Genomic DNA, 27,949 nt, shown 5'->3' with positions numbered 1-27,949 from the left:
GGCTATTTTGTGTTTTGACTACTAGAAATTTAAAGACATTTTGTATGTTTTTGTACTTTACTGAATGCAGTTGATACTGACTTCTAATATATTCTTCCAGGTTACTTAGTTGAGTTGTTTTAGTTTAATTAGTCATTTTCTGTCAAAATTCATAACAGACAACTGGTCCAACATGCGATCAAAGCCACAAAATAGAAATAGGATGCAATACAAATCTTCAATAAAGAGCATTAAATGAAATGTAACGTGCAAATCAGAGCATTTTTGACTGTCTTCATAAGACATTAAACTACAGGACTCTTAAGACAAATAAACCAAAAGTCAAAAGTTCAGGGAGGAAACAAGTTGTTTGTTCAAAAGTTTAATTACAATTTTAAACAATGACAACACTTTTTTTTTGACTGAAAACAATGTTGAAAAACTCCTTTAATAAAAATAGTGAATATAAAAATTGCTTATCAAAAAAGAAATTCCCAAATTATGCTAAAATAGATGTATCTCAGTGATAAATATTGAAGAAAAATAATTGGGGACTTTAAAGCCGTTTCTTTTAAGGGAACCGAGCCAAAATACTAGAATCTTTCAAAACTATCGTACCTCCCATCACTCCTAGCAACCGCCACTTACACGTGAACCGCTTGTTGTCATTCGTCACTTCCTGCGCGGCAGATCCTAAACTAGCTAAAAAGTTAGCAACTGGTTCGGCTTGTTTTTATGAGGATATTCAGTAGTTTTTGACGATGATGGTGGTCATATAAGCTGAACAAACTCAATTGCCAGCTAAAGCGGAGTGATAATATCTCACCGTTGACGACACATTAGCCTAAATAGATGTTGGCTACCATCTGTTTACACTTTAAGCTAAAAGCTTGGCCCTGTGTTTTCTCCATGGATTACCTTTTTACTGGTAACTGCGAGTTAAGGTGAGCTCGAATTTGTGTTAATTAGAAATCCTTCACCATGTCCAACCAGCTGACAGCAGAGCAGCAGCGGAAGATTGAGGAGAACAGACGGAAAGCTTTGGAGCGAAGAGCCCAAAGACTCGGACAGCAAACGTCAGCGGGATTTAATGGGGCTTCAGTGCAGACAGATTTCCCCAAGCAGATCGAAAATCACAGAAATCCTCCTTTGTCTGTACCACCACGGTTTATCCCACCTTTTAAAAAAGACTCACAGATAAGCAGTAATCAGATCCACGGACCAAACCAACATCCGCTACCAGGTACCAGCAATCAAGTCAACAAAAATACTCCGAATAACTCGTCCAGACAGGTGAGAAATTTGCTTAAAGATCTAACCTGTGGGAAGTTTTCTTTTTTTTTTTTCTTTAGCCAATAAGTTATATTTTCAGGTTACTGCTCCTCCTCGGACAAATCAGCACTTGCAAAGCCTTGGGTCATCTGGTGGAGGAAGTGTTGGTGTGAAGCCCGTTCAGGCCATTTCCGTCACATCTGGAAGTGCAGCTGGTTCGTTCTACAAGCCACCCAGCATACCTGCAGCGCAGCCTCCTCCAAACTGCACCATATCGGCTGCTACAAAGAAGGCTGCCATCTCTGTGAGAGGGAAGTGTGTGCCTCATGCAGAGGATCGTTTCAAGGTGGAAGTGAGCTATCATGCAGAGCTTATTGCCGTTTTTAAGTCCATCCCTTCCAAGAACTATGGTGAGTATCTAAGTGTGAAGCTGGTGTAGCCAGCTTTACACTTATAACATTTAAAAGAGACCATAAAAATTAATTTTCTTTAACAATCATGGGTTAGTTTGCAGTCTAATGAATCTGCAGTAAAATGTAAGTATTCGCCATAAGTGAGAATAATGATAAATAAAATAAAAACATGATGAAAAAATTAATTTTAGCTGCACATTAGTCCATATCCCATTCTCTCAAAGTTGTATTTATTCATCTGTTTATCAAACTCTCCATTCATTTGTCAACCCATCGATGTGCCTGTTTACTTTTCCATCAATATATTTGTTTGCCCATGCATCTGTTTATCCATCGATGTGCTTATTCAGTAATGTTGAGCCAACCGTCACTGATAAAACCTCATCTTTAAATGCATATCACAAATTCATGGTGAAATGTTTTTTTTTTTTATGGCTAAAGAACAGAATAGCGAGAAGCTTGAGTTTTCTTAAATTATAATGTAATATATTATAATATAAACTCTGTAATGGAAAACTTATACAAACTCTGGACACCTTATACTGTATATATATTTAATCCTTCAGCTTCAATTTTGATCACCAAAGCCAAATCAATGTAACGTTAGCAGCAGAGTGAGGATTGAAAGAGCACTTAAATGAGATAAAATTTAATTATATAAAAAACAACAACTTTTTTTAATGATGGCAGCCTTGTTGTGTTTTTTCCTGATGAAGAGAATAAATCTTCCATAGTTGCAATAGACTAGATGTCTTGATTATTGTTGATCTGCATATTTGTTTGATTTTAAGTAAGTATTCCAAGTTTGTACTTTCTTTTGGAGCAATGAAATTTTTTTCTCTGCCTTAGATCCTGCCACAAAAACATGGAACTTCAGTCTGGATGACTACACACGGCTGAGTATGGAAACTAATCCTAAGAACAAATCAGCTCTTTTAACTAAGCTTATAGGTTGAAAGCATCATTTGTGGTGTTTCTGTATTTTGGCGTCCTGTTGCAGTGGACCAGGCAGCTGCCATTCCCTCGGTTTCTCTGAGACCGCTGGAGGGAATCGGCGCTTTGGACTCGGCGCCCAGCCGACCCTGTGACGGTGCAGCACTGGCAGCGCTGCTCAAGCTGTGTAATGGCTGGCAGAAACCCGGCGCTGGTGTGCAAGGGCAGTGCATTCTGGTGTCGCAGACAAGGTTTGAGGTTGACATCCCTTACCATGCTGATGTCATCGCAGTGTTTAAGCAGATGCCAACAAAAAACTACGGTACAAAAGCCTCATTTTTATTAATTTCAGGCTTTCCTAATGTTTTTGTGGTGTTCTAAAGGTTTCCTCAAAAATTTGCCTTCATTGCAGACATGAAGACACGAAAGTGGAGCTTTTCACTCGAGGACTACAAGAGACTGAGTAACACCATTTTATTGCTGCGCTCCTTACTGTCTGTGCTGCCTTCACCATCTTGTCTAACCATGTTGTGTTTCCTGCTCAGTGGATCTGCTCAGTGGGATGGCAGGAGTGGAGGTGGAGCCTCTTCCCAGGGCAGTAATCCAGGCGTTCGCTGCCAGGTTTAACGGGACCGTCGCCAAGACTTCAGACGTCCCTGAGGCGGACCTCTCAAGCATCGACCCCACCCTCACCTCCAGCCTCATGCCCTTCCAGAAGGAGGGAGTCAAGTAAGTGTCTCTGGGCAGTAGCTACTGCTCTCTCAGCACAATATACCCAATAACTCAATACCACTTTACATCTTGAGTTGTTCGTAAAAGTCTGGAGATAATGAGTCATTTTTGACCTGTTCAGTTTTAGGTTGTTTGCTGAGTGTTATCTGTAATTTAGAATTTTTTAAAAAACTTTCCTGCAGCTTTGCGGTGTCTAAACAAGGCCGCCTCCTCCTGGCTGATGACATGGGCTTGGGAAAGACGGTGCAGGCCATCTGTATAGCGGCCTACTACAGGAACGAGTGGCCCTTATTGGTGGTGACGCCTTCATCTGTTCGATTCACCTGGGCTGAGGTACAAAAATAAATCTAACTATTTAACTCCTGCTCCTTGTTTACATCTAATCATGGCCAAAGAAAAGAGACTAAGCCTTACTTATAATATAAGCTGTTCGTATTAAATCATTGCTTTAGGTTTTAGACAATTTCAATTTTAAAATTCCCTACCTCTCCAGAATCCAATATTAATTGTTTTCTCCCATTGTTTTCTCACCATTTTTTAATATTAAATTACAAACATGTATGGTATATATTCAGGAAATCACTGTAGTCATGGATTTAGAAAAGTTAAATCATAGTCAACATCAGACATCAGAAAAGCTAGAAACACCGAACATCTTCATCCTTTTCCTTTTACCCAGTTATCCATGTGATTCAAGTCTTTTGTTATTAATATGTGAATATTTTCCTGCAGAGCATTGTCTGGATCAGAACATAAATGAAGTCTTGTCTGGACTCATAAAATGCCTTTAGAGTGTAAACTCTGGTGTGCAATAAGTGCATTTTTCTCATTAAATCTAAAAGTTTCTATCAGATTTCAGCATTTGGAATAGAATGGGGAAAAAATTTAATTGTATTAAGAGTTTAGTGGAAACACAACTGTTTTTACAAATCCTTATTTTCTCCCCCCCACATACTTCTTCTCAACTGGAAAACAAAAATAAAATATATTCAACTGTTAACTCTGTTAATTTGGCCCCGATTCCATTGACTGAGTTATTCCTCTCTGAACAAACTCACCCCCCCTGTGGGGAACCACAGAGTAAACGTCCCTCCATAAAGGACATTTCCATGGACATTCAGACACCTTGAAAGGTGACTGACAAATAAATGGGAAGTGATTTGTGAAAAAACGGCACCAGTGGAGACTTATGGGTTTATTGAGCCTGAATTGCTGGTGATTTCTGACAGCATGTCTCTTGTAGGACACAAAGCAATGAATAGTAGCTAAAAAGCATGTCGTAGCTCATGTATCTATCCATACCCGCATGCAGCATCCTGTGGTTGGTGGTTGTTATATATAGTGCTCATCGGACAAGAGACAATATCATCATCTAAAAGATAAAAATCTGAATCTCTTGTCCTTTGGCTATAATTTACCACCTGGGTTAAGTTTTTGTCCTGAAGAACAATAGTACTTTCTACACCCTCTCACATCAGGGCTTTAAACACGACCTGTGGATCCTAATAGTTGTGGTTCTTTTGAGGTGGTCCCTTAATGATTCATGCCTGTAGGCCTTCAGACGCTGGCTCCCCTCCCTGAGTCCCGACAGCATCAACGTGGCGGTAAAGGCCAAAGAAAACATGAGGTCTGGTTTGGTCAACATCGTCAGCTACGACCTGTTGAGCAGGATGGACAAGCAGCACGCAGGTCCTCCCTTTAACGTTCTCATTATGGTGAGCTGCTGTTGAATCGGCTCCTCGTTAACGAAATGAAAAACCTCTGTTTTGAAATATGTTTCAAGCAACAAATCTGTGCAGGACGAGTCTCACTTCCTGAAGAACATAAAGACGGCTCGTTGCAAAGCCGCCTTACCTCTGCTGAAGGTAAGAAAACAGAATTTGAACCTTTGGGGTTTACAAAGGGTTAAAGTTCACTTTCCAGCAGCAGAATGACCCTAAACCTTCAGCCAGAGCTTTGATGGTTTCGATTAAAGCATTTTTCTGTGTTAGAATGGCCTAAATAAAGTCCATACTTAAATTAAATTGAGAATCTGTGGCAAGAAAATTGAGGATTTCTCTCTATCCAGTCTGTATGAGTTTGAGCTACTTTGCAAAGAGTGATGATCTAAACATTAATAGTCTGTATTTTTGCAAAACTGATCAATAGCCCTAAAGGCTTGCAGCTGTAATTAAAGCAAAAGGTGGTTCTACAAAGCGGTGGGTCCGATCTGAGGTTCTCTCTTTTTTTTTTTTTTTTTTCAGGCTGCGAAGAGAGTGATCCTTCTGTCAGGGACCCCTGCAATGTCCAGACCTTGTGAGCTCTACACTCAGATTCTGGCTGTCAGACCCTCACTTTTCCCTCGCTTCCATGAGTTTGGGGTGCGCTACTGTGATGCCCGACAGGTAACGTATAGGTCTCATAAACACTTGAAGGCATTACGTTTTTATTTCTCTGTAATTTTTAAAAGATTCTCAGACTTTGGTTAATGTGTAATTCATGTGTCTGTGTCTCATTTGATTATTTCTATTTACGTCCCTTAACAGGTAATGTTTTTATTTAGAAGACTCAACCAAAAAACACATGATGAAAAGAGATAGTTGGATCAGTACCTGGACTAGATATTGGATTTTTTTCTTATCAAGTTTTTATGAGCAAAATCTAGTTTGCCCCTTTTTTGTGTCGTCTGTGTCTCTTTTCAGTCGGTTCATCTTTCTCATCATCACATTTGCTCTCTGGTCTTTTCTGCCTCCAGCACCAGCAGAAGAACTGGGGCTGGGACTACTCCGGCTCCTCTAATCTGGGAGAGCTAAAGCTGTTGTTGGAGGAGTGTCTGATGCTGCGCCGCCTAAAGTCTGATGTCCTGTCCCAGCTCCCGTCCAAGCAGCGCAAGGTGGTCACAGTAACCATAGAAGGGGTCAGTGGCCATATGAAAGCTGCCCTCTCGGCTGCAGCCAAGCAGCTGGCCAAAACTCATCGCAGTGTAAGTTATGACTGTTACGTTGAGCTTTTCTTTTTAAATAAACCCCAAGATTACCCTGCCAGGTTAAGAAAAATATCTAATTATCATATTATTTATTTATAAGGCTGGGCAATAAGTCAATATTATCACTTTTTGGTTATTGAAGATTTCATTTTAGGAAAATCTGGACTTTTTATTTTCCTCATGGATTCTTTGGGCTGCCATCTTGTTTGACAAGCACGTTGTGTGTCAAAAATCTAATCCTGCACATCACCCTGAACATGATGAAATGCAACGCTATAGCATGTTGGAGCGTAGTTTCACCACGCACTAGGACAGGAACTTCAAGCGGGAAGCAGTTAACATCAAATCCTATTCATCTGTTGGAATGGTCTAGTCAAAGTCTAGATGAAAATCTAATTGGAAAGGTGAAGAAAAAGTTGGAAATGGTACTTTTGCTTGAAAAATGTGTTGGAATGTAAAAACCCAGTAAAACATGTTGATGTTTTGTGGTTGTAATGTGATAAAATGTCCACAATAAAGTATCTGAGCTTGTATCATGAATCAATTGATATCTTCTAATCAGTAAATTAAATTTAGCAATGCTATAAGAAGTTACTGTAAATATAATAGAAGCAGTCATTTGTGGAAAAAACACTTTTTGTTTAGAGTGACAACCTCAAATCGAAGCTAATAGGTCAGAGCTTATGTCTTTATTCGTTTTATCCATACACAACAACATGTTTAAATGAAAAACCCAGGTTTCACCGTCCTTGAATATTTCCAGTTCTAATTGTCTCATGAGTAAAACGCGATGCTGATGTGACAGTGTTAAAATCAAAGTCTCTGTGACTAAAAGAAAGCATGAAGCTCAGTAGTTTCTATAGGCAGGGAATACGGATGTTTGAGTTTTTCTCTCTGTGCATCAGGGAGTCGCTTCAAACTTCAAACACAGAAGTGGCTTTAAACGGCGAGGAGTTCTCCAAGTCGAGCCTTATTTCACTCTAATGGGGGCCAGTTGCTGAGCATGATTGTGCATAATCACGGTGCTCATCACAGTAATGGCAGTCGTATCAAATCATCAAACCGAATCCTGTCATTTCTTATCTTCTGCTTCTCCTTATCTTTTTTTTTCTTTTTCTTTTCTCAGAAAATGGAGGAGAAGGAGGCTCTGCTCGTCTTCTACAACCACACAGCTGAAGCCAAGCTGCAGGCCATTATGTGAGTTCTGCCGCCCTTAATGTTGGAGATCAGGGAGTCAGATCAGAGCTCGTTTGATGGGTGTGGAGATAAAAATGTAAAAATGCAACGGGATCATTTGTCGGAACAATGAGATCAAAGTGGATCACGGATGGATAAAGACTTTGTGTGCAGATATTCCTATAAATCTCTGTTAAACGGCTCTGTGTTGCTCTGTCATGGCCAGGGAATACATCACAGACATGCTGGAGTGCGGCAGGGAGAAGTTTCTCGTGTTTGCCCACCACAAATTAGTCCTGGATCACATCACCACCGAACTGCTTAAAAAGGTACATTTCTTTCACGCACCAATTACACATTTTTCTAAAATAAAAATTTCACGTTTTGCCTCTAAAAAGTTTCAAAATTTTAAAAGTGTGGCTTAACTTTGCATTCCTATGAGATTAAATTACTTACAAATGTTTTGAAAACCGTCTATAGTTTAGCATTTCACTTAACAATTGTATACTAAGTTGATTGTTTTAGTGGGTTGTGATGTCAGAAAAGGTGCTAAATAGTATTCAAAACAGCTTTTAACTTTCCAACAGAACGTCAGCTTCATTCGCATCGACGGGGCGACTCCTTCAGCGGAGCGGCAGCAGCTGTGTGAAAAGTTTCAGTTTTCATCCAAGTCCTGCGTGGCCGTGTTGTCCGTCACTGCAGCTAACATGGGTCTCACCCTGCACTCTGCAGATCTGGTGATCTTTGCTGAGCTGTTCTGGAACCCTGGGGTAAGCCATCACAGCTGGACATTTCTAACAGCTGACTCAAATATACCGCACTGTCTGCTTGTGCTCCACAGGAAGCGCTGCAGTCTCTGCTTTGTATGTATGTGTATATCTCTCTGCCATATTTTCCAAAGCTTTTGTTGCCTTGTGGCTATAAAACGTATAAATGCTCCCCTAAAAGATCAATAGATCAATACTGGGCCATTATTATGTAATAAATAAATGAGAAAATGTGAACCCAAGCTGCCAGGCAGGAGATTAAGGTAGAAGGGACATCAGTGATCACTTGGTAGAAACATCCTAAAAATCACTCTGGTGAATGGATTAGTTTTATTCAGACAGAATGAAAAGAGACAAACAACCTATTAATAATTGAATAAAAAAGAGAAAAGAATCAATATGTCTGAGAAATGTTAAGGCTCTGTTGTTCAAGAGGCTTGTATCCATCAGCTGTGGAAAAGTTTTCTGACCTGCTGTTGTACTCGTCCCCCTGGCAGGTTTTGCACAGCAGATGCTTTTCTGTTGGCGTTCAGCTCAAGTCAGTAAAACTTCTTCTGTACCTTTTTAGTTTACAAGTTTGAATTGCAGAAAATCCAGCTGCAAGGTTTATCTGTACCTGCAGATGTGAGATTTTGGAGTCCTCTTTTTAAATCCAACATCTGGTTCTGGTTTAATTTTGTTGGAACAAGTCCTGGAAGACTTGAAGCTACTGATCCTGTACTAGTTTTGTGGATTTTTTCCTGCTTTCTACTGATATGATCTCTATTTCAGAATGACAAAATACTGATTATTAGTGATTTTTTTAAGACCTGTCCCCCAGAAGAAATGTCTAAATATGTTGGGGACTAGAGCCATAATTTATATAAGATGCACTAATTTCTTCCTTTGGCAACAGGATGTCACAAAGTGCACGTTTCTTATCCATGGTGTCTTATATTATTATTTTTGACTCTCATCACCGATCAGCAGGTTGTCTCATTCTCACAGAAGAATCCAATAATGATTTTAGTTCAGTTGTCATCAGCAGATTGTTGGCTTGAAGCAGCAGATGAAGCTGAAAAGCCTGCAGTTCAGTGGAAATGTCTTCTGTTTCCTGCAGGTTCTCATTCAGGCGGAGGACAGGGTTCATCGTATTGGACAGACTAGCAACGTCGACATTCATTACCTGGTTGCCAAAGGAACCGCTGATGATCATCTGTGGTACGTCTGAATTGGGTGGAAGTATTATGTAAATTCAGAAAATATTCTGTCTTGTTAGGAATTTTGTCAGCCACTAAACCAAAACTTTAGCAGTAGAGGGGTGTGAGGTAAAGTGATGTCTGCTGTAATCTAATTGTTTACGCTCTGATCCAGGCCAATGATTCAGGCTAAAATGAACGTGTTGAAAGAGGTGGGTCTGTCTGAATCCAACCTTTCAGAGAAAGCTGAGAACGAAAGCTTCCACTTAAAGGTAGGTTTTATATGAACATAAACAACATTGAACATAAACAACATTTGTATTGTTTTGTTAAATTACTTCAAATCCCAATAAATCACATCTCACTTATGAAAAAACACTTGCCTTGAGATGAGCCTTATATCTTGTACACGGCCAGGACCCGAATCAGAAGCGCATCACGGAGATGTTCCAGAGATCCTTCTCTGAGGAAGACGACTTTGATGAGGCCATCCTAATGGAGGTTGCAAACGACTGGAAGGACGCTCCACCAGAAGCGGCGCCAGCTCCATACTGCACTGGCACCAGTTTTAGCAAAGATCCCAACAAAAAGACAATGAAAGACTTCTTCTCCAGATGACTGGGAAAACTGCTGTAAATTAAGAAACTGCGTTTATTCCTTCACTGGAGCCAGACCTAGACCTGTTCTATCATGATTCAAGTTAAATGTTTCAGCTCTTTTACAAATGTGTGTGTTCTACGATTAAAGGAAAAATAAAAAGTGTCTAAAATTGAATCAGTTCCTCAGTGTTGGTCATTAATTAATTTCACTTGAGGGAGATGGTGGATCACCTAAACCTCACTCAGATGTTCTTTAGCCTAGTCATTTGACATGTTATGGATTATGATCAATCTCCAATTATATCCAAGTTGTTGGTTACGGTTTGGTTAGAAATCCCATAGAATCTCTATCCTGGAGGCTTTTAGGGTTTCCACGTTGGCAGCTGCAGCTCTTGTGGTTCCTGGGTTGTTATTGGACATCTGAGTCAGTTTCCTTTCGTCGGAAGAAAACATTTGAGTCAAAAGGTTAAAACTTGGACCCAGTCGGATGTTCTGACAGTAATGATCCCAAACACCAAAACTGATTTTGGAGCAGATCAATCAACCTCGATGATTTTAAAAATGTTTGAACAGTGCCAGGAAGTTAAATTAAATGAGTTCTACTATTCCTGATATGAAGAGTTGTTGAATAGCCATCCAATAGATGCATTTCGCTAAAGAATATTAATTCAAATTATTTGAGACGGTGCTGAAAGAGGATGGCTCAAATAAACCTTAAAAGTTATGGCAAGCGAGTGTATTTAAACATTTAATGGAAAGTGTGTTGTCTTTAACACATTGTTGTCAGAATTCTCCAGTTGTGGTCTGGAAAGACTAGAAATTATTGTCAAACCAGGAACACTGCAGTTCCTCAATATAACACAGACACCACCTACTGATGGTGTGAAATGTGATGTTGTGGCTGTTTTTTCATCCCTGTTACTGAATTGAAAGCCTCTGTGTTCCCATGATACCACACATTATAATTATCAGAGAAAATGGGCTGATTTCCTTGAATTGAGCTGATCTTTGTAATGGGAGGCGGCTGGGATTTAAAAGCCAGGAAGGAAGGAAGGTCATATTATTCAAATTATCACTAATGATAAAACCCATTAACTTTTTAATGTGAACATTTCCCTGCAACAAATAAATGGAGATGTCAGTCAATTATTTGACTTGTAAGTGTTCTCCTCCCTTATGGTTGGTATTTTTAATGTTAGGTTTTACTTTGTCGACTTAGAGCATCTCTGGATGCTGCTTGTGATGACAAATAACATCAGTTTCCTCTAAAGCGCTCTTTAAGTTTAGAGGGACATTGCACAGTTTACATGACGGTAATATTTTCTGTTCATCCTTTTTCCATTTCAAAATATTAACTGAAATGCCCTGATGCCAAATGTGGGCACCCTGTACACTGTGTACTTACTGCAGCACCAGCCTTTAGTAAGTATGACAGCTTGTCTACTTGTGGAGCTTTCTGTTGCCAACTGAAAACCTTTCAGTTATTTTTTTTTATCCAATTCTCCTGTGAAAAGGAGAATTGCCGTCCTGCATGGACTCATTATTGCAGACTTTAGATTATGTGTTTACTTCTGGTAGGTAAAGGACCACAGTCTATAGCTGATTTTAGAGTTTGATTTTTATTGTGTTCAAAGTCATTATGCTGAGATATAAGACTTCTTTCTTTGTCTTATTAGACAGCTGCCCATTGTTTTTTCTCAAATTAATTTAATCAAATCCATCAAATATAATTTCTCCCCTTCTTTCTTTTCTTTAAAGAATTTGTAAATGACCTTGTACATCCAACCAGCCTTGTTTCTAGTCATTCCCTCTGGCAACTTGGCCTGAAAATGTTCTTAGTTATCAAGACCTTGTAGTCCTACCTGTTCCTGTTAACTCTACTTTCTTAATTGTATGACAAACAGAGATGGCTGGTAGATGTGAAGTAGCATATGATTGTTGAGAAAAGGTTTTTAAAAAAATGTCACTTCAATAAGGAAGGAATAAAAGACTAATGGTTCATTATTTTTTTGGGGGGGATTCCCATTTTATTCCAACTTTTTACACCACTACACATGCTAAGCCTCTTTTGAGTCATGATCATTTAATCCCCCTAACTCCAGAAACCTCATGCTGATCCCAGATATTATGTCTCTTCGGTTGTAGATCTTGATATTCCTTTGTTTTCATCTCCAGAACTGCCTGGCCATTCAGCTGAAATAAACAGATCTTAATTTTAAATTTAAACTTACAAAAACATATTTCAACCAATGAAAACATTACTGACGGAAATATTTCTTACTCTCATAAAAATGAAATGCACGACAAAAGAAGCGTAAATGTTTGCTTGTATGAAACAATGTGATAAAGATAAAGAACAAGAATGACAAACAATCAGGATACCTGAGGCGGCTCTGCTGGTTTCGCTGTCAGCAGTTGGAGCTGCGTCTGCGCTGATGTCACCAAAGACAAATCGGATCTTTTCCTCTGCGTGCTGCTCGTTGGAGGAACCATGAACTGAGTTGTGGAGGATGTCGGCAGCAAAGCGGGCCCTCAGAGACTGTGGGGAGGTTTCTTTAGCTTTCTCTGGATCGCTGGGGCCCATCATGGCCCGCCACTCCTCCACTGCATTCTCCTTGGTCAAGACGAGCATCATGCAGGGCCCACTGAAACAAACAGAGAGAAGATATTTGTGGAAAGGACAAAATATTGGGAAATGTAATTTTTGATCCAGCATTCTACACATATACTATTATCATATCTTTATAGATCTGTACAAAACATAAGTTGTAATTTATTATTTTTTTTTTTAACAGCCATTGTTTTGGTATTGTTTTACTTCTAATGAGCCACATGGTTTTGTGATCTTCATAAGTGGTCTTGATGAAGACGTTTTAATGATCTTTCAAATATTTTTTGGGATTTCAGCTTCAGTTTTCACTCGTTTGTTGATTGTCCCTAATCCCTGTACATGATAATACTGCAGATTGTGAAGTGACTATTAAAAAGCTTTGCTACAGAGAGAAATAGGACAAAAGGAAAAGTGTTCAGGAACACAAGAACTATCCATGGTAGAAGTGAAGCATCTGAAAATCATGTTTTTATTTTTTTTTAACAATATAAGAGCAAAACCAAAAAATTGCAAGACCTGGCAAAGGACCTGTGAGAACATTCTTCAAGTTCTGCATTAGATGTTTGTTTGCAAAAAGCTCTTTTTCAGTGATAAAACACTATTTCCTGTCTGTCAAACTGTTATGGTTGGTATTTTTAAAAGATTTACTCATTAAAACAGGAAAAAATTGTGTTTACGCAACAAGTTTGAAGTGATAAAAATTTTAAAATGATGTAAAAAACTATTTTCAGGAACTTTGAAATTAATAGAAGATAATATAGCTGATTTAATTATTTTATACTAAATATAAAAGAATGTGGAGTGACAAAATTAATTTGGATTGTTCTGTAATTGCATGATAAGTTTCTCAAGCAGCAGTAGTTTGCAGTTAAATAAGCGCAGAAAGGACGTGGTAAAAGTGCAAGTGGAGGATTTCTGCGGCTTTTGGTTCAGATTAGGATTTATTGATTTCAGATTATTACTGCAAACTTTGCTCACAACTATGCATGAGTCATGCATGGAGCATACAAAAGTTATGTAAAAGTTACAATCTCAAAACTGCAAAAACCAAATCCCTAGCATTTTCCTGGCTGTATGGAGGACAGAAAAGCAAATCACTGCAGACCCTCTGCCTGTCAGTGCGTTGGCTAAAAAAGTAGCTACACTTTTACCTTCCATAGAAAGAAATGTTTAGTTGTTTGGAAAAAATTCACAAAAATACAATGGTTGTGGTATGGAAACCAATGGAGCATAAGCCATCACTCCTATGAAAGATAATGCTTTTTTCTTGAACTGCTGATAACTGAGCTAATATCAGCTCACCTGTGTTACTTCATGAATGCCAGAGCAGCAGCAATAAGTATGCTTGCTTGTAAACTGACTAGATTCAGCTTTATTTAACTTTACCGTTTTAAACGATAGCAATTTGAACATGTTATTAGTTTTTGCCTCGAATTTTTAGTTTTAACACAATGACATTTTCATTCCAGCTTATCTAATCAGATGAGTTTTATACCAGCCAATTCCTGAAACTCAGCTCCCTGAAATAAGCTGCTAAAGAGCTGCTGAAAAATACGCTACAGGGAAAGGTTACCCTTTAAAGCACAGCTGCCTCCCTCCAACAATTCAGCTGTTGCTAGGAGTATGTCACTCTCTGACCTAATCTCAACAAAACAGGAACAAGAATACAATCTAAGCTCATATCAGCTCACAATCTGAGTCTGAAGCGCACAGTCGCTCCTCTGCCAGCACCCTAGCGGTTGTGTAACAACCTGGTGAAGGGACTAATCGGAGCGGAAGATAAGACTAGAGACTGGATGTGATGTTGAACAAAGAATGAAACTGAGATTGACTTCCAAGCCTCTGGCCCCAGGCTGCCTTGACTTTAAGCTTCCAATATCACAGTATAAATTGAAGATGAGACTGGCTGTGGAAAAAGGAGCTGGTCTGTTTGCCTTGCTCCTGTGTTTGTGTGTGGGGACAAACCAACCGACACATAAAATCCACCAGCTGCGTGAAGAATGGCTTCTCCCTGTGCTCCTTGTAAAACTCTTCAGCCATCTCTCTTGACAGCACAGTCTCCTTCATCTGCGCCACGGTGAAGCTTCTTCCCTGAATCTCTTCCAAAATTGTATCTGTCAGCATTGAGAAAGCAAAAAAATTTAATAAATAAAACAGAAAGAAGATCATACTTGCTCGGTTGTACTGGAAGATCAAGGAGAACCTCGGTGTTCCTCCAGAGCATCGGGTTTGATGACCGCCAGCGTCCGTTGTTGAGGAAAGAAAAAGTTCAGCTCTCTTTCTGCCTCTTCAGGATTTGCGCTGCCATGAAGCTGGTTGATGGGTTCATTTTCTACAGCGAATTTGGCCCTCAGACTATGTAGGAGGAGACAGAGGATTCTATTGTATGTACAAACACAAAGTAGTTCAACTGGGAGAAAAGACATGCATGGTTTTCTCAGGTTTTTGTCAGATTGGATGCAGAGCAGTGGTGTCCAAACATTTTGCCTCAGGGGCCAAAACCGGCAAATTTTAACTTCTTGCAGGCCACAAAATTCATAAAGTGAAAACTTGCAAAAATCTGTTGGAATATTTTTCTTCATTGTTTTTTGCTTTACCTGCTGAAAAAAAAAAAATTTATAAAAACTTTTGTGAAATCTGTATATCACTGAAGGTCTAAAACAGAAAAAGAGCTTCACGCTGTTTCCTTATTAATAAAGAAAAGAGCATTTCCAAATTGTTTGTTTCATCAGGCTTTTTTCTATTTTGTTTTTAAAATTCTTTACCATTCTTGATTAGAGATCATCAGGGCCAAACAGAATCAGAATCAATTCAAGGCCCACCAATTGGCCACACATTGGACACTTGTGTTTTAGATAATCTATGAAAATCACACAAGTCTTGCCACCAGTTATTCCTTAATTGAATATAAGTTTTGACTTTGTGATAAATGTATCTTCATCTATGTTGATTTGACTTTGACTAGGCCGTTCTAACACCTGAATATGCCTGGAGCAAAACCATCAAGCCAAATTTTGCCTCTGAAGTTTTTTGCATTTTTTTTTTCAAGATTTCTATTTATTTAGCTTCATTTATCTTCCCATAAACTCTAACTACTTTCTCTGTCCATGCTGAAGAAGAAAAAATCCCCATAGCATGATGCTGCCTTCACAGTGTTTAACTCATCCATCCATCCATCCATCCATCCATCCATTCATCCATCCATTTTTACCAAATACGTGACTTCTTACGGCATTTGACTGAACATAAGCATATTAAGGTGTATCTGATTTAATAGAGCTGAATACAAATGTATGGTTAATGTTTCTGCAATGTGAGAAAAAGTTAAAGATGCATGAATACTATTGTAAGTCAATGCAAGATTGCCCAGAAAGTTAGGTTTCATCCAGGCAGAATAATAAACACTTGATGGTTTCCAGAATTTTCCAGAGGAAATGGGGCAATTCAAATGTAATTTCAGGAGTCAGATCTTTTTGGTGAGCAAATTTGAGTCATTTTCTGCGTTTCTGTTCACATCTGACCATCCTCCCATTTTGCCATCTGGTAATTTTCACATTTTAATAAAACGTCCTTAGAAAAGCCACAGAAGCCGTTGCGGGCAGGAAAAGACACAATAATAACACAACAAATATTTTGGGACGTAATAGCGCTGGTGTTGGAAATGAAGTTATTATGCATCTGATTTCTTTTTTCTTGTGTGATTTTAGAGCAGCGGATACAGGATGCCCGTCTTTCATCTTGTTATCAAAACCTAAAAATTGTGAAACAGGAAGGTGAAAAGAGGAGCTTTATTTAACAAGCTGTCACACAGATTCACCTTCAAACGTCCACCGCATTTCTGCAGGAAATTATACCTCAGTGACCCTTTGCTCTCTTTTTAGCAGCTGAATGGGGAGAGGAACATGTGACTCACCACTCAGGATCCTCTTCTTTGGCTTTATGAAGGTCAGAAGGACCGAGGATGTTCTTCCAGAGATGGACAGCTCCTTTCCTGGCCAGAGCTAACGCCAGTACAGGCCCACTGTGATCACAGAGATGGTGAATAAACGTCTGCATTCTGATATTTAGAGCAGCACAGGTAAAATTTACCTTGTCATGTTTCGCATAAGTGCAGGAAAGTAGTCTGTATCCACATGTTGGAAGTAAAACTGTTTGACCTGCTCTTCGGTCAACATCACCTCTTTTTGGAGGGCGACTGTGAAACCTGACTTGAGAATCTGGGCCAAAATCTCATCTGCAAAATAACAGGAATCCCTTTAGTGATAGCAAATGTAGCTCCATCCATGATGATTTGGGTAGGGGACAAAAGGTGGAGTGACTCAAACCCTCTGAAATGATAATTAATCACAGCCTTATCATATTAAGAAGAACAGTGATTGTGCATGTGCTTGCGCTCCCACTCGGGGGAATTTGTGCTTTGGCTTGAGCCCCACCTCTGTTCTCCCTGGCAACGTCAGGCCGGATGAGAGCCAGCGTCCTCTCCACACGCTCTTCCTCCCCATCCTGCTCTGCGTCGGAGGCCGTCCTAAAGTTGGGGAAGAAGAAGGCGAGCTCCCTGCTGGCCTGGTCGCTGTCCGCACTGCCATGCACTGCGTTGAACAGCGTCTCTGTGCCGTATTGTGCCCGCAAGCTGCAGGAAGTCGGGTGGGGGAGGAGGAAGAGAGGACCAGATGGATGCTCGGCTGGTGCTCAACCAAAGAGAAGCATAATGTTTGGGTGTGTCTGATCAAGCAGGCGAGAATGTGCTGTTCGCTCCCTACTCCAGACCCAGAACTGGGATCCTTTCCAGTTATGCTGATCAACAGTGCATAAATAAATGCATGTATGATATTTTTCACCAAACAGAAAGATTTAGTTGCTTTGTTCCCTGTTCTTTTTCTTCAAATGTGCAACATTTGGAATTTCTTTCTACTAACCTTTCGGGATTTTCTCTCCTGGCTTCCTCTATATCTGCTGGCCCAATGAACTCACGCCATGCTGGTATGATATTGGCCGTGCCCTCTATCTGAGAAAGCACTAGAATATGGGAGGGACCGCTGGACATGAACTGCACCAAGTCCTCAAAGCAAGCCTGAAAGAAAGCAGAACAAACAAGAACAGACTCGTTAAGGAGTTTTGCAAAACTATTTATGTCCCTTGAATCTTGTGACATTTTGTCAATTTACAACCCGAAATAGTAATGTATTTTACTGAAATCCAGAGGATTGTGGAAACTCTGGAGGAGCTGCAGAGATTCACAATTGGGAGAGTCTATGAACAGGAGCTATTCATTGTCCACTCCACAAATCTGACCATTATGTACTTCACTGCCGATTATGAAAGGGAAATACAACGCATTTTGAAGAAAAAGTTCTGGGAACCGAAACACAAACTGTGTTCTAGGCAAACACTACATCCTAGCACTGAGGCACAGTGGTGGCAGCATTGTGCTGTAGGCAGGGATTGGAAAGCTGTCAGAGTTGATGGTTGGAGTTCAACTCAGGGCAGTTCTGGAGGAAAACGAGTTAGAGACTGAAATCACTTTAGACTGGTAGGCTTGAGGTTCACCTTTCCGTATGGCAAAAAACCTATATATACAATAAGAGCTGCACTGGAATGGTTTAGATCAAAGCATACATGTATGTTAGAATGGCCTAGTTAAAGGGCAGACCTAGATTTAACTGAGAATCTGTTGCAAGGGTTGAAAATTTGCAGATGCTTTCCACCCAGTCTCACTTAGCTTCAGTTATTTTGCAAAGAACAATCTTTTAGTCTATAGATGTGTAGAGCTAGTGGAGATATATGCCTGAAGACTTGCTGCTGTAACTGCAAAAGATGGTTTAAGAAAGTATTGACTCAGTAGAGGCTGACTGCAAATGCAAGCCACAGTTCTACCTTTTTTTATGTGTAAAACCTTTAGAAATTATTTTTTAAATTTTCTTCACAACCATGTGCCTCTTTGTGTTAGTATTTTACATAAATTTAAAACTCAGGTTTATGAATGAAAAGAAAACGTGGACAAGAGTATAAAAGTGTTTTCAACTCATTGTATGGACACTCCCAGCTTCTCTTGATGGCTCATTCATGCTGATTTTAATTTGTAGAATAATTTCTCCTTTACCTGCTTATATATACTGCTTGGATGAATCTCACTTTGGTCTTGTAACAAACAGCACAATAAGCAATCGAAGAATCGCTCACTCAGCAGTTCTATTTTGAGCCCTGTGAGGGAACGCAGATGGGTGTCAAATGTATTTTTTTTCACGCTCCCATTCATATGTTGATTTAGAATATCAATTCCCCCCACCGCACAAACATTCACTGCACCATCATCAGTTTTCCGAGGCTTAACATGATTTTGCTATGAGTGATGCTATATGTGCTTTTCTCGCCATGTGCTGCACTGTCCTCGTAATTTGTGCCATTAGAGCATACCTCCGCTGCTTTATGTTGGTAAAAATCTCGAGCCTCCGTTTCAGTAAGAGTGCGCTCCTCGTGTGCAAGAATCTCAAACCCAGCGTCTTGAATCTGTCCAGGAGAAGCATCAACAGAATGGATGAATGCCAGCAGGAGGGCTTGAGAAAATCTTTTCTTCTTGGAGTGTGAACATGGTTAATCTCTCTGTACCTTCATAATGATCTCATTTGCCTTGCCATGAGCAACTGCGTCAGGCTTAATGATGGCAACTGTGTAGGATTTACTGGCAGGAACTGCACGAAAAAAGAGAAGAGTTTGAATGGCGATCATTATTGCTGTTAAGATGTAAAACTGTACAAAGCTTAAAAATGTCACCAGGGGACTGGAAGCTACAGAGATGAACTTGCTTTCACAATACCAATTATACTTTCTTCATTTTGTGGCTGCTGAAGCTCCTCCTCCTCTCTCTTCTCTTCATCCAACAGACCTAAATCCTTCACCTGAGACAGAAACACAACGTTTAAATATGTTTATGTAAATAACAACAGCATTGCTCATCTGATTCTGTCGTTGCTCATAAATCACAACAAAAACACTCACTATGAAACTTCAGGGGGGAAAAAGGCATGATTTATAGTTTTTTAAAGCTGTAAAGTAAGATTATCTTCAAGCAGCAGGGCAGGTGCATATCATTGTGCCACTGCTCACCACTTTGCGACCACTGCCTTGCTCCATGACCAGCTTTTCCTTGGCCAGCTCTTCCACAATCATCCTCTGGAGCATCGGAGCATTGGCCCCTCGCAGCACAGCCACCAACTCCCCACCCTGTTCATGCAACGCAAACCCAGCCATTCAGCACATTTAGTTCAAATATAAAACCTCTAATTACTTTAGCCAACAGACTTAAGTAAGTAAGTATAACTCTGTGAGAGTTAAATCAGGACACAAAAATAGTTGGTGATTCTGATCTGGGAAAAGTGAAAATATAAACTGGCAAACAAAGACGTCGTGAAATTTGGTGAGCCAATTTGTAGAACGGTAAAAACGGAAAACCACCGTGAAATGGAGTACAAATGAAATTGAATATACCATTTATGTGTAATTTAAAAAAAAAAATTCATAAAAATGTATAAATATTAAAACAAGCATAAGCATGCAAACAGAAGTCGTAGAAACACACACTGACTCCAAAGAAAAGGAAGGTGGGTTCGCATTTTCCTCGATACTTCTCCAGGGCATCGATACTGTCGGCCTCAGCCTGTGTCACACAAACACAAACAGATGAAACGATGCTCCTCTGCTAGTGTCGCCTTCCAGTTTGAAAGATATACATTTTGAAACTAAAACACAGCTCACAGTGGCAAAATGCAGTAGGTCATCACTGAGTTCGTTCTTTATCTTTCGGAGGAGACTAACCACGGCTCGACAGGGGCCGCACCACTGCTGGTAAACATCCACAACTACAAGGAGACCAGTGACAGTACATGGACAAACTTTCTGATACCAAAGGATGAAACTAGATTTATTTATTATTACAGTAGGATAATAATTAGAATTTCTCAGAAAATCTGTAGTTTTGTTAAAATAAGCAATAATTTATTAACATGGGAACCTTTGCCTCACATTAAAACGTTCTTTGCCCCCAAAAATGTCAGTGTGAATCAATGACACTTTAATTTATTGCTTAATTTATTAATTGAAGACTTTCTACACGTCTTTACCAGGGCTGTCAACTTAGTTTGTTTTTTGTATTTGAGACAAAAACTTAAAAGAGTAGTGATGGTGCATCGATTCCGTCTGCAGTTATACCCACGAACACAAGGGGGGAGTATAATACAAAGCATAACTGGGCATCTCTATCAGCCAAGGTGGAACGAGTTCACAAACTGGTGTAAAATGGAAAAAGTACCTCGTTAAAATTGTACATTAAATATTTTTAAACAACTTTAAAAAGTACAAGTGCATACAAACTGTGCTTAATTATAGTAATTTGAGTAAATATAATTAGTTATTTTCCGCCTCTAATGATCTGTTATAGATTTAAACAACACTGCTGTTTAACTGAGTGTAATGTATATTTAAAGACAAAAAAAGGAGGGATGAACAACCACAAGCAACCATTTAAAGCTTACCTGTCAAACCTTTGGTAGTAAGTATTTCCTCCCATTGTTCTTGGTTCATAACTGATGCCTGAACAACAAAATTACAAATTAAAGACTAATGAAGGTAGTGACACTAACAAAAACTATGTAGCCTCTATCCAACCTGCAAGCTTGCCTCTTTCTTCTTCCCAGCCATTTGTGGATGAAGCTGTATTTACAGGAAACGATATAAAAATATAAAACTAATGGCAAAGCGAAACAAAACATAAAACTCCCTGAATTAGTTATTTTTACGGTAGCTTGAAGCATTCAGTTCTTTTTCTTGTTCTGTGGACCAGGCAAGTGATTGTTTGACGACTGGTTGCTAAGCAACAGTTTTCTGCGACCCTGAGCAAGTTTGTTAGTTTAAATTTTAGCCATTATTAAAGCCAAGCCATTATAAATGTTCTTGATTTAAAAATGAAACGTTTTCAGTCAACCGTGCAATTTCGCAACCGTGTTTGTTGCTCTCCGTTTAATTTAACTTCCGGACCCTCGCACTTGCACAGATCTCCATGTCCGCCAGAGGTCACTGTCGTCAATTTCTCTCAATTTAGAAGACGCCCTTTATTTATTGTTTATTTTTCAAGATCATCGTTATCATGGTTTAAAGCGAACCCTCCCGCTTGATTTTACAGCTTGAAGTCTTTTGTCTCTTCCACTGTTGTACATGTATGACTGAAAATGTTTTCCGTGTAAATAGCAAGCTCAGTCAGGTGTAATAGAAAGAATAAAATGCGGCCATGGTGACGTTTTGCTTCTGCCACACTTTTCAGATTTTATTTATAAAATTGACTATTGAAAATCATTTCAATAATCATTTGAAAATAGTTTTGAATTCACTACTGGGGGCAAAGAAAGGGAATCAGGGGACACATGAATACTTTTTCAGTTCACATTATTAAAATATATAATTAATCTACACAAACTATGCATATTTCAGTTTAAGTAAAACTGCAGCTAGTCATATTGTTTGTCAAGATATTCCATGGAATCAAGACTTTCCTGAAATAGGGGTAGGTTCCTTTAGTTCACTTTGGTTCACACATACCCTTTTCTAGAAAAAAGGCAACATAGAGTTCAGATTTGACTCTATGTTGTCAAATCTGACAAATCTGACAAATCTGACAGTCTTTTTACACCTTCTTCTTCTGGTACGTATTAGTTACGAAGTGTGGTGAGAGGTAAATATGTCAAGTTTTACTTTACTTAGAAATCCAAGCTATCTTTTTGGTTAGTTGGTTTCCAAACTTTTTCAGCTTTTCTGAACAAAACTGTTTGCAGTTTGAAATAATTGTTGAATCAAGGAGGAAATACAATGACTAGTTTACCTGGAAAAAAATCTTGCAACTTGTTTGAATTTCTGACTGGGTTCCTTCCGTATGGAGTTTGTGTGTTTTCCCTGTTCACGCACTGCTTCTTCCCAGTTACTCTGGCTTCCTCCTACAGTCCAAAAACATCATTGTTTGGTGAACTGCTCTCTTTAAATTGTCCTCAGCTTTAAGTGTGGTTGTGTAAGGTTGTTTGTCCTGTGGGCCTCTGTTTTGCCCTGTGACAGACTGGCAGCTTGACTGTGGTGAGATTTGAAGTCTTCACTCTGACTGCTTGAAATACAATAATATTGCTAGATAATATTTTAGAATAACTAATGTCTTTATAGCTCTTAAATTTCTGTCCACCGTTAAGCTTCCAATTTTTTAGTTGCCAGGACCGTCTCAGTCCAATGTCATCTGAAACCATCCTTCATTTGGACAGTGACACCGGTGTTTTCAGCAGTCTCTTGTGCTCAATTCCCTCTAGTTTTGGTGGTTATTGTATTGTTCCTCAACTTTTAAACCATTTCTCCTTCATCTAAAGGTGAAAGCTTGGGTCAGAGTGTTGAAACCTTGACACAGTTGGATGTTCCTGCAAGATAATCTTCCTTATCCTTTGTGGATAATGGCTCTCAACTTTCCAGACTGATTGGAGCATGATGCTTTTGCTTTGTGAGATTTGGGTTGCTTTCACATACTGTAACAGTCAGTGTTCATTGCACACTTCATCATAGTGTATGTCTTGCTCAAAGAGTAACATATTCCATGCTGTATGTGTGCCAAGATGATTCTGAACAACATGATGATTCTGAACAACTTGCAAACTTTAAAAATGTACACGGTGAGTGCAGAACTGTAATTACACCAGAGCACCTCAAATCAAAGAAAAAAATCTAAACAAAGGAGAAGCTATTGGTCTGGAGCTTTTGATACAAGATACGAGACTCATTGTGATCTAAAAAAGTTTAGAAAGTATACATTAAGCAACTTGGAGGTAAAAGTTAAACGTTAAAAAAATTGCAGAATTGACAGAGCTTTTAGTAAACTGATTATGAGACATATTTTGCAATATGTGTCATTGACGCTCTTGCTGTCAGCAAGTACCAAGAGAACATGAATGACAAAAGTTTTGTCAATAACAGATGCTCTAACTCAACATATCTGCTCTATTGGAGTGGTTTGTTGTGCCTACTTCATTCAGTCATATAGGTTCTATTTTGATTATTTCCTGATCTTACAGTTCTGGGACTAATCAGTCCAGTGCGTGGCTACTGAACTTGAATTCCGATACCAAAAAAAAGAAAAATGAAAAAGTGGCTAACCACAGTTAATTAAAGATCTATCAAGGGTGGGGAGAGATATTACTTTTTCTCACAAAGTCAGGTTGGTTTGGATATCTATTCTTTAAGAAATGAAATAATCATTCTGGGAAGAACTTTTTGTATTTACTCAGATTATGTATAAAAATGTGTGTGGTGATCTGAAAAGGCAAAAGTAGAAGTTCTGGTTCGATATTCATGATAAATTCAATCTTGGAGCTAACTCTTGATTTAGCTGCACAAATCAAGCAGCATTATTATTAGACTCATGAAAAAGAATGGTTCAAAGAGATCATAAAATCCCAAAAGCATGACCACTGGAACCACAGGTGTACTTTTGTAATGCCTTGCTGAAGTATTGCAGCACTAAAGCCTGAAAGTGACATTGACATTTTCTCATCTTGCATGTCTTTTTTATGATGCAGAGAGGAAACACTTTTAAGAAACCTTTTACGCACACATTTATTTGGAAACATTCACAATGCAGGTGAAAACACGACCAACTTTAAAACACAACAGTTTAGCTTTTATATTTGCAGCTGATGGTACTACCACATTCACACTCAGAGTGAACCTGAAGTGTTACCTCATGTCGCTCTCGGTTTTTGCTGCTGCGCCTCAGTCTCTGCCCAGTCTTGATGTTCCGTGTTCCCGAGAAAAAACAGAAGCAGTAGAATCAAAAATAACACCGGAGCGCTCATACTTTCCGACTCTGCGCTGTTTATTTATATGGCGAAATTGGCCCTCATCCGAACTCTTTTCCAGGCTCTTCCCACATGAATTTCAATGAACTGCTGCACTTAAGCTGTTCAGCTCCACAGCCTCCTCCGTCATGAAGGAGGCACATGAAAACAGCCATTAGAACTGGAGTAATTCTTCTAAAGGACAAATCAGAGTGAACAGTGACAGCAAGTGGGACAGAAAATGTTAAAATCGGACACTTTGAAAGAAGTATCTCATGTTTTTATGTCATGTTTTCCTATTAGTCACTGTTTTCTGCTTTCTGTTTGCAGTGCCTTGAGAAAGTTTTCGTCTCCCTTGAACTCCTCCATATTTTGCCATGTTACCCCAACAAACTGGTACTGAGACACAAAGCAGTGCAAAGGAAAAACTATGCATTGTTTGCTGTTCCTAAAAGATGTGGTGCATATCCATATTCCGACTCCCCTAAATAAAATAAAATCTAAGCAATTGCCCTTAATGTTAGTGAATATTTGTGACCAAACACAAACAAGATGACTGAAAAAGCACCAAACAGGTTAGGGAGAAGTTCAAAGCAAAAAACCCCACATCATTAGGTTGTAAAATAATATTCTGAGCTTTCAACATCTCACAGATGACTATTGAATACACTGAAATCAGAAGGAGTTTGTCACGACTGCAAAGCTATGAAGACGTGGCTGTTTAGATCAGTAAACGCCAACATTTAAAATATAATTGTGATTCTTTACAGAAACTTTCCATCCAGTCTGACTGAGCTTGAGCTATTTTTCAAAAAATGAATATGAAATTATGCACTTTTTGAGTTGGTCACTTAAAGCCCCATTCAAACACCCAGAAGTCTGAGGTTGCAATGAGATAAATGTGGGTACCTTTGCTGGGGGTTGTAGATAGTTAATTTGGTTGGTTTGTATTTGTAACCCCATGGCTCTCACTCTGAGCCCATTACACATCCAGATGGGGCCAACAATCATGTCGCTCCATCATGCCAGCTGTGACAGCGTCCTGATAAAACCCTTGTTCCAAACAAACAAGTGTTCGCTCGCTGCTCTACATAGGATCCTGCATTTCTTTGTTTTATTTCATTAGAGAGATGCACGGCGGTGATTGCTTTTGTCTTATCAAGTCAATGATGAACACTGATTTGATGCTTTCATCTCAGGCGGCCTATTAAACCATCGACCTCTGTGTCATCAGATGTCATCAGTAATGTGTGCTCTTTGCACACATTACTGTGAGGTCCAGGTCTGCAAACAGTAGAGGGACTATTCTGATGTGCATAAAGGTATTGCTATACTATTTAAGGCTACATGTTTGCATGAAGAGTGGACAGGCATACTTCCAGTTAACAGGCCATGCCTCCTTGTTTTCCCCTGGACAGAGTTATAGCGCACTGAGCTTATCCTGCATGCTACACCTTTTTGCATCAAATAATTGGTTTCAAAATAATGTCTGACTCATTTAGGTCCCTTATGGAGTAACTAGCAAACTTCTGTACATCCGTCTGCTCAAATTAGATCTTAGAAGAAAGACTAATTTATCTCCTAGCCTAAAAACTTTGCGGCTCATTAGCATCAAACACACTACCTTAAATTTAACTGCGCTCCACTACTGACCCTCGGCTGAATTTAGAGAGGTTCTTTATGCGGGATGTAAGAGTCTCTGCCACAGGCCATTTGTCTGACTGTCTTTGAAGGTCTCTGCTTGGATTTGGTTTCCATACTGATGCTGGAGGCTTCCATGAACCATTTAGCAGCCTCTCGGTAGATCCAGAGCACTGATGTGAACTCTCCCCCTGTGGACTGCTGTTAATCTCTCCAAGGTACAGAGAGACATGGATTTAAAGCATCCACAGTTCTGAGGATTAGTCTCCATTAGTGAATCAGAAAAAGCAGAAGTTATATTTAAGTCTGCTCTATTTATTTTGCAAAATGCTTCATCATCTCAGCTGTAAACTGAGCCCCAAAGGACTTGAGTCTAATTACTCAAAAAACAAATGTATGAATATCCCAGTTGGTTTTCACTTCTGTCCTATTTTTTCCAACCAACACAAATCTTAGCAACTTCTGCTTTTTTATTGAACAGCTGGGCTGCAAATAACAATTATCCTAATTATTGACTAATCTGCATGTAATTATTTGATTAATATCAGCGCTGAAAGCATCAAAGCAACACAAGATTATGTCCTCTAGTATCAACTGCAAAGTCTTCGACAGGATTTCTCCAAAAAAAAAAAAAAAGCATTTCTATCCGTCTGTGCACATTTTTAAGGAGAACAGCATTTTCCCAATTGATCTTTTGCACCATCCATGATGCTCACGCTTTCAGCTTTAAGCAAAGATCAGAATCATGACTCCAACCACCCTTTGTCTTTGATGATGTATAGCAGGTCTTAAGTGAGATTAAGACTCCAAACAGCCCTGAGTAAAAGGCACACTAGTGAGCTTTAAAATACTGCAACTCCAGGACGCATAGAGTACTTTGAAAAATTATTCAGACCCTCTCAATTTGCGAGGCATCAGAAGTTTGTTAGAGAACATTAGTGAACAAACTTCATTATGAAGATTAAGGGGGAAGAAGCTTGGATGTTTAAGGCAAGATTTGGTTATTAAACAACATCTCAGGCATTGGAAATCTCACAGATCAGCATTCAAATGGAAGATGGAAAAAATAGGCATATGGCATAGATGGTGTCAGCATCATGCTGTGGGGATGCTTATCTTCAGAAGGGAGGAAAAATGGGGGACAATGACTCTTAACATGCAAGTCAGAGCCTAGTCAAAGTCCAGAACTAAATCTAGTTAGATTCTGTAGTGAGATTAGAAATTGCTGTTCACATAAACACTAGATTCAGTTAGAATGAGATTTATTTTGGAAAGAGGAATGAGCAGAAAATTCAGAGCAAAGTATTTAGTTGAACTTAATCTTCCTTAGTAAACGAGGGCAGAATAAAAGTGATTTTTTTTCTAATTTTCAGTTGGTAGAAAATTGTGAAGACAGTAAAATTTTCCTTCTATGTCACAGTTGTTCACAACTGTGTGTTTGCATGTCACGTAAAATGTTTCGAAATTTTTTTTAGGTTTCTAACTGTAATGTGAATAAATATGGAAAAGCAGAATAAATACCTTTGCAAGATGTTGCAAATTGTGACTTGCTGCATTAATACGATTCTGCAACACATCTGATGAATCATATAATATTTTAAATGCTAAATTGGAGGAACCATGGACATTTAGTTAATTAAATAAGCAAATTGTGAATATTTTCAGAATTTCACATACTTTTACACCATAGCCACGGGATATTCTTTTCGAGATGAGATTGGAACAACACGAGCTTGTTGTTCCAATTCTTGCACCGTGTGGGTATAAGAATCACACGGTTCTTAAACCCAACTGTGTGATTAAATAGATGAATATCCAGCAGCAAAGACTA

General features: G+C 39.1%; 2 protein-coding genes across 7 annotated transcripts; one reads left to right on the top strand and one right to left on the bottom strand.

The window, feature by feature from the left end:
• Nucleotides 1-613: 613 nt before the first annotated feature.
• On the top strand, nt 614-10,189 carry smarcal1 (SWI/SNF related, matrix associated, actin dependent regulator of chromatin, subfamily a-like 1). The gene is made up of 17 exons (XM_044132373.1): nt 614-1,272; nt 1,352-1,661; nt 2,514-2,564; nt 2,665-2,919; nt 3,010-3,060; nt 3,143-3,326; nt 3,512-3,662; nt 4,883-5,044; nt 5,129-5,194; nt 5,573-5,713; nt 6,064-6,291; nt 7,421-7,491; nt 7,697-7,799; nt 8,058-8,240; nt 9,337-9,437; nt 9,591-9,687; nt 9,833-10,189. Exons 1-17 carry the CDS (start codon nt 961-963, stop codon nt 10,031-10,033), a joined length of 2,667 nt encoding a protein of 888 aa, XP_043988308.1. The 5' UTR covers nt 614-960; the 3' UTR covers nt 10,034-10,189.
• Nucleotides 10,190-12,021: 1,832 nt separating this feature from the next.
• nme9 (NME/NM23 family member 9) lies at nt 12,022-22,720 on the bottom strand. Of its 6 annotated transcripts, none has more exons than XM_044132477.1 (17): nt 22,494-22,720; nt 21,287-21,331; nt 21,154-21,211; nt 20,378-20,481; nt 20,202-20,279; nt 19,730-19,846; nt 19,440-19,521; nt 19,232-19,314; nt 19,040-19,132; nt 17,542-17,696; nt 17,059-17,255; nt 16,715-16,859; nt 16,539-16,646; nt 14,829-14,980; nt 14,595-14,739; nt 12,397-12,659; nt 12,022-12,207 (listed from the first exon to the last, which is right to left on the bottom strand). In XM_044132477.1, exons 2-17 carry the CDS (start codon nt 21,317-21,319, stop codon nt 12,140-12,142), a joined length of 1,881 nt encoding a protein of 626 aa, XP_043988412.1. In that variant the 5' UTR covers nt 21,320-21,331; nt 22,494-22,720; the 3' UTR covers nt 12,022-12,139. The 6 variants fall into 6 exon arrangements, with proteins under 6 accessions (XP_043988412.1, XP_043988410.1, XP_043988411.1 ...); XM_044132475.1 differs by lacking the exon at nt 22,494-22,720 and adding an exon at nt 21,418-22,050; XM_044132476.1 differs by lacking the exon at nt 22,494-22,720 and adding an exon at nt 21,418-22,049 and having other exon boundaries at nt 20,208-20,279.
• Between the last annotated feature and the right edge of the window lie 5,229 nt (nt 22,721-27,949).

Source organism: Gambusia affinis, linkage group LG11 (assembly GCF_019740435.1).
Source record: "Gambusia affinis linkage group LG11, SWU_Gaff_1.0, whole genome shotgun sequence".
NCBI lineage: Eukaryota > Metazoa > Chordata > Actinopteri > Cyprinodontiformes > Poeciliidae > Gambusia > Gambusia affinis.
This window is presented reverse-complemented; position numbering and strand designations above follow the sequence as displayed.